At 41.2% G+C, this 5,346-nt stretch overlaps 1 protein-coding gene across 1 annotated transcript in view; it reads right to left on the bottom strand.

Moving 5' to 3' along the window:
* Positions 1 to 3,124: 3,124 nt before the first annotated feature.
* ch25hl3 (cholesterol 25-hydroxylase like 3) overlaps positions 3,125 to 5,346 on the bottom strand; it is a 2,523-nt gene continuing 301 nt past the window's right edge. Inside the window, 3 exon segments of the mRNA XM_046841804.1 lie at positions 3,125 to 4,085; positions 4,088 to 4,212; positions 5,059 to 5,346. The exon segment at positions 5,059 to 5,346 is cut by the window's right edge and continues 301 nt beyond it. Coding sequence (XP_046697760.1) covers positions 3,859 to 4,085; positions 4,088 to 4,212; positions 5,059 to 5,346 — 640 coding nt within the window. The 3' untranslated portion in view covers positions 3,125 to 3,858.

Raw genomic sequence — 5,346 nt, 5'->3', positions numbered from 1 at the left:
AATGTTGGATGAAATCACAACTCTCTCAGGGTGAGGAACCGGTGAGGGGTGAGGAAAAAAGAACAGGAAAAGTGGTCCAGTGTAAGGAGCTAACTGCCTTGTGTGGTGGAAAAACCTCTAAAACAAATCTCAAACCTCAGCATTTGATGGGTAAAACCTAAGGGTTCTCTAAAAGGCCGATCCAGAAGGACCGATCAGATGATGCGAAACTCACAAGACAAATTTTTCACGTGCCGCGAAAATGGTTTCGCCGTTCTGGCAATTCTACAAGCTGCATGAAAAGGACAATACATTAGCAATTTGCAACGTGTGAACCTGAAAAATTCAACGAGCCGGAAAGCACCTAAAACATCTCAACACCACCAACCTTATCAGATATTTAAAGTTCAGTCACGTAAAGGAATATGAGCAGTTTTCCAAGTTGGCTGGCGCTAAGAGAGCACGGGACGATGCAGCAACTCGAACGCCACTCAAACAGCAATCCTTCTGCATAAAGAATTATCAGACAAAATAAAAGAATTCCAAAGCCTTCATCTTCAGCCGCTGTCTACTGTGAAAGACGAAGAGTTCACGTGTTACTCGGATTCACGTTACATTATGTCAGCGCGTAACCAAGCGCAGGCTGCTATGTTTTAACAAATATTACAATTTTTGTGCAATAACAACATTCTAAACTGTGCAATGTGTTTGTTCGATGGTGTAATTACTATTATTGTTGTTTTTTCTTATGTATTTCTATACTGTACTGTATACAGTTGTATGAAAACGTTTAGGAAGCCCTGACAATGTCCATGATTTTCATTTATTAATATTTCTGTGTTTGGATCAGCAATTTCATTTTGATGTATAAAATCACTGAATAATATTTCAGAAACAGAAAATGCGTAATGTGCATCAAAACGAAATTAGACAGGTGCATAAATTTGGGCACCCTTGTCATTTTGTTGATTTGAATACCTGCAATGATTTAGCACTGATTAATTGGAACACACAATTGGTTTGGTGAGCTCATTAAGCCTTGAACTTCATAGACAGGCGCATTCCATCATGAAAAAAGGTATTTAAGGTGGCCAATTGCAAGTTGTTGTTCTGTTTGACTCCGAACCCCCAAATTGGGGTCTCAAAACAACTCTCAAATGACCTGAAAATTGATTGTTCAACGTTATGGTTTAGGGGAAGGCTACAAAAAGTTTGCAGAGATATAAGCTGTCTACTGTGAGGAACATAGTGAGGAAATGGAAGACCACAGGCACAGTTCTTGTTAAGGCCAGAAGTGTCAGGCCACATAAAATATTGGAGAAACAGGATGGTGAAACCGGTCAAAAACAGCCCACAAACCACCTCCAAAGACCTACAACATCAACAGCAAAAGCATTCCAAGAAAAACACTTGCCACCCACAGTAAAATCTGGGCGAGGTTCCATCATGCTTTGGGGCTGTGTGGCCAGTGGCGGTACTGGGAATCTGGTTAAAGTTGAGGGTCACATGGATTCCACTTAATATCAGCAGATTCTTGAGAATAATGTTGAGGAATCAGTCACAAAGTTAAAGTTACACCAGGGCTGGATATTTCAACAAGACAACAGCCAAAAACACTGCTCAAAACCTACTCAGGCATTTATGCAGAGGAACAAGTCTAATGTTCTGGAATGGCCATCCCAGGCCCCAGACCTGAATGTCATTGAACATATGTGGGGTGATTTGAAGCGGGCTGTCCATGCTCAGCAACCATCAAACCATACCTCAACTGGAGATGTTTTGTGAGGAGGAATGGTCCAAAATACATTCATCCAGAATCCAGACACTTATTACAGGCTACAGGAAGCATCTAGAGGCTGTTATTTCTGCTAAAGGAGACTCGACTAAATATTGATGTGACTTTTCTATTGGGGTGCCAAAATTTATGCACATTCGTTGATGCATATTGCATATTTCCTGTTAATCCAATGAACCTCATTTCACTGCTGAAATATTACTGTGTATGCTAATATTACTCTCGTCTCTTAATTTGAATACTTAAGACACCCTGTTGTTAAATATAGTGGAATAAATAATGCTACATGAGAAAGAACGGCATCGATGCGGTGATTCCAGAGACCGGGGATCGGAACGCCTGTAATAAAAGCAGAAGAGAATTCTTTTATCTGGCACTTCTGCAGAAAGTCAACGTCCCTCTCAGAACACTGGTGCACAGATGAAGCCTCAGGCTGAAGCTCACACACCGTACACACAGATGGGTTTAATCATCGAACTGTTTCAGTGTCTCATCGCTGAGTAAAGCGTGGGAGGAGCGAGAAAGTCCAGCGCATTGCTCAAGTAGAAACAAAGTAAAACCACTTGCAGATAATTTAATCCAACTTCACTTAACAAGGACCAAACAGCAGCTTTTGTGTGGTTTTCCCAGAGTGCATTGGTCAGGACCTACTGAAACCTTCAAAAAAAACATAACAAGGAATAAAAGTGAACCAGTGAGAGGGTCATGGGCACTCGAGGCTTGTTGATGCACAGGAGAAGTGAAGTCTTGTTCAATCCAACAGAAAAGCTACTCTGGCACAAAGTGAAATCTGGATCAGATTCAAACAAATCAGAAGCTGCAAAAAGATCTGAAAGCATAGTGTGACCCCTGTATACCACCTAAAGAACATTCAATAGACACGTGAGCATCAAAACTGGACCATGGAGCGATGCAAGAAGGAGGCCTGGTCTGATGAGTCCTATTTTTTTTATGTAGATGGCTGGGTGTATGGACACGGGTTTTCTGGGGAACATCTGGAGCACCTGCTCAGTATGAGAGAAATGCAAGCTGGTGGAGGCAGTGTGACTCTCTAGGTGATGTTCTATTTGGGTTCTGTGCATTTATGTGGATGTTACTTTGATGTTCTGCAACATCTACCTAAAGGTGTTAATTCTTCAGAGCTCAATCTTACAGAGTGCCTGTTGGACAAACAAGTCCAATCCATAGACGCTCCACCTCATTTATAAAGACCTATTCAGCAGGAAGTATTCTGGAAAATCCACCACATCATGCAGCAATCAAAAATCATCTCCATTTTTCATGGCAAATTCTGAAAATTTGCAAGCATCATCACCAGAGGGGGGGAAAAAGAAAATTAAACAAAGTTGCTGGATTGTGAACTGTTTTTATTGCAAAGACATGAACATTGTTCAGATTATGAACATGATCCTGGTGTTAAAATGAGGCTCGATCGCGTGTATACAAATAATATATACATAAAAGCCTTTTCTGTAAAACATGCAGGTGAATATATTTTTTTGAGAAATCATGTAGAAACACTAGGTGGCGTTAGAATGAATGATAGGATGAAGTGAAATGTGGGAAAAAAACAAGAAGCTTCGAGGTTTCATCCAAAATCGCAACATTTTCTCTGCGTTTTGGTCTGAAAATAAAATACACTCTCCCAAATGGATCCATTTGAAAACCATCATTTCAATGTAATGTGGACTGAAGATGTGAAGACTGAAGAAGTGTTTTTAACCAAAGTCATCTTTATATTTTGGTGTGATGTTATGTGAGGAAGAGCATTTATTTTTAACTCCAGTGTAGACAGAAAGCGTTTCGAAACCAAAATATTGTTTTCAGATCCATCCAGATGTGCAGTCTGATAATACGGTGCTTTAATTTATACATCAGCATAAATATCAAAAGCAGATTATATTCCACAGCGTAGGATTTTTACTGATCTGTTCTTCAGGCAAACAGCATGATGTTACTGCTGTAGGTACGACGAGCTCACATCAGTTTCCATACAGTCAGTGACCAAACAATGTGACCTGGACACAGATATGATTATTGAGTTATTATTAAGAGTTCTCCAGTACAAACCCAAAACAGTCCGTTCACGTGTTTATTGCCGTCCCAAATATGAGATCCCAGTGTGTGAAATACGGGGCGTAGTTCCCTGTAAAGTGCTGATGATGGGCCTGGTGGAAAGGAGCTCCTCCAAAAAAGGGCAGGATCCTGTGTAGACCCCAGGGGAAGTTGTAACCGCAGTGGTCCTCCACTGCCAGCCAGATGTTCATCAGGTAGAAGAGGATCTCGCTGATTGGGTGGCAGCCCACCAAATGGTGCTACACATGGCCAAGACCTGCTGAGAGACGAGCTCCGCGATGCCGGAGTCCTGAGCCGCGAGTGCAAAAGTGTACTTGTTCATGTGATGAGACTGATGGAAGATCTTAAAGAACCAGGAGTTTCTGAGGAACAACAGCAGGAGTGGTGGTTAAAAAAGGTTTATACCACAGCGCTGGTGAATGTCACAGAATAACAGTTCTGACAGTCCGTAATATCACTGCATAAAGTAGTGTAGAGTAACAGTCTATAGTGATTATAACAGTCTATAGTGATTATAGCAATATAAAGTAGTCTATGCTAAACAGAAACTTTAGAGAAGTCTATATTAATTCTAGAAGTCCACTATAGTCTCCTGTAGTCTCCTATAGTCTCCTGTAGTCTCCTGTAGTCTGAAGGAGTCTGAAGGAAAGCTTCTAGGAGTGCATCTTTACATCTCATCAATACTCAGTATCTCAAACCTCAATATTATTTTTTATAAAGGATTTGTTTTTTACATTAATCATTCCATCTGGAGAATCAGATAATCTCATTATACACAATAATAAAGTATTAAATATGAAAAGCCTTTATTAAATTCTCTGTATTGCATTTTTTGTAATGCAATTAAAGAAAGTAAAAATTGTGCAAATTAATTTCTGTTGGAAATGAAGATGTGAAGAAAATGCTATTTTTGAAAAATTATATTTTTTTCCCAGGATTTATAGAAATGAAAAATATTCAGCATGCAGAAAAAATAATGATCAAAAAAATGCACATGATAAAAAGTCTTCTTCTTCTTTCGAATATGCATATGATAAAAAGTAATAAATATAATAATTTAGTTTATATCTGAACTGAAACAACACGCAGCCCTTTTTTATTTTCCCCCCAAATCAAACAGAATTAAGTTTAGGATTAGAGTCTGAGTGTGTGTGTAGAGTCTGAGTCTGAGATTAGAGTCTGAGTGTGTGTGGAAGTGGGAGTCTCACCTGTGCACCGTGTAATGCGTCACGAAGAAAAGCGTGTCGAACACGAGCAGGCACGAGAAGCACTCGGCGCACGCGATGACCAACGACGGCGCAGCGTCCACGCGCTCGTGCCCCGTGAGGCCAAAGCGCACCCGCGCGCACCAGATGCACGCGCTCGCCGGCAGGACGCACAGCACGTACTTCCACGAGATCCGCCACAGGCAGCGGAACCAGGCGCGCAGGATCACGGGTCTGCCGTGCATCCGGTACCGGCTGATCCACGGCACGCGCGGGCCGAGCACGTCGAGC

The sequence above is a fragment of the Silurus meridionalis genome, chromosome 27, assembly GCF_014805685.1.
Source record: "Silurus meridionalis isolate SWU-2019-XX chromosome 27, ASM1480568v1, whole genome shotgun sequence".
Lineage (NCBI taxonomy): Eukaryota > Metazoa > Chordata > Actinopteri > Siluriformes > Siluridae > Silurus > Silurus meridionalis.
The sequence above is the reverse complement of the archived record's forward strand: the minus strand, read 5'-3'. Positions and strand labels throughout refer to the sequence as shown.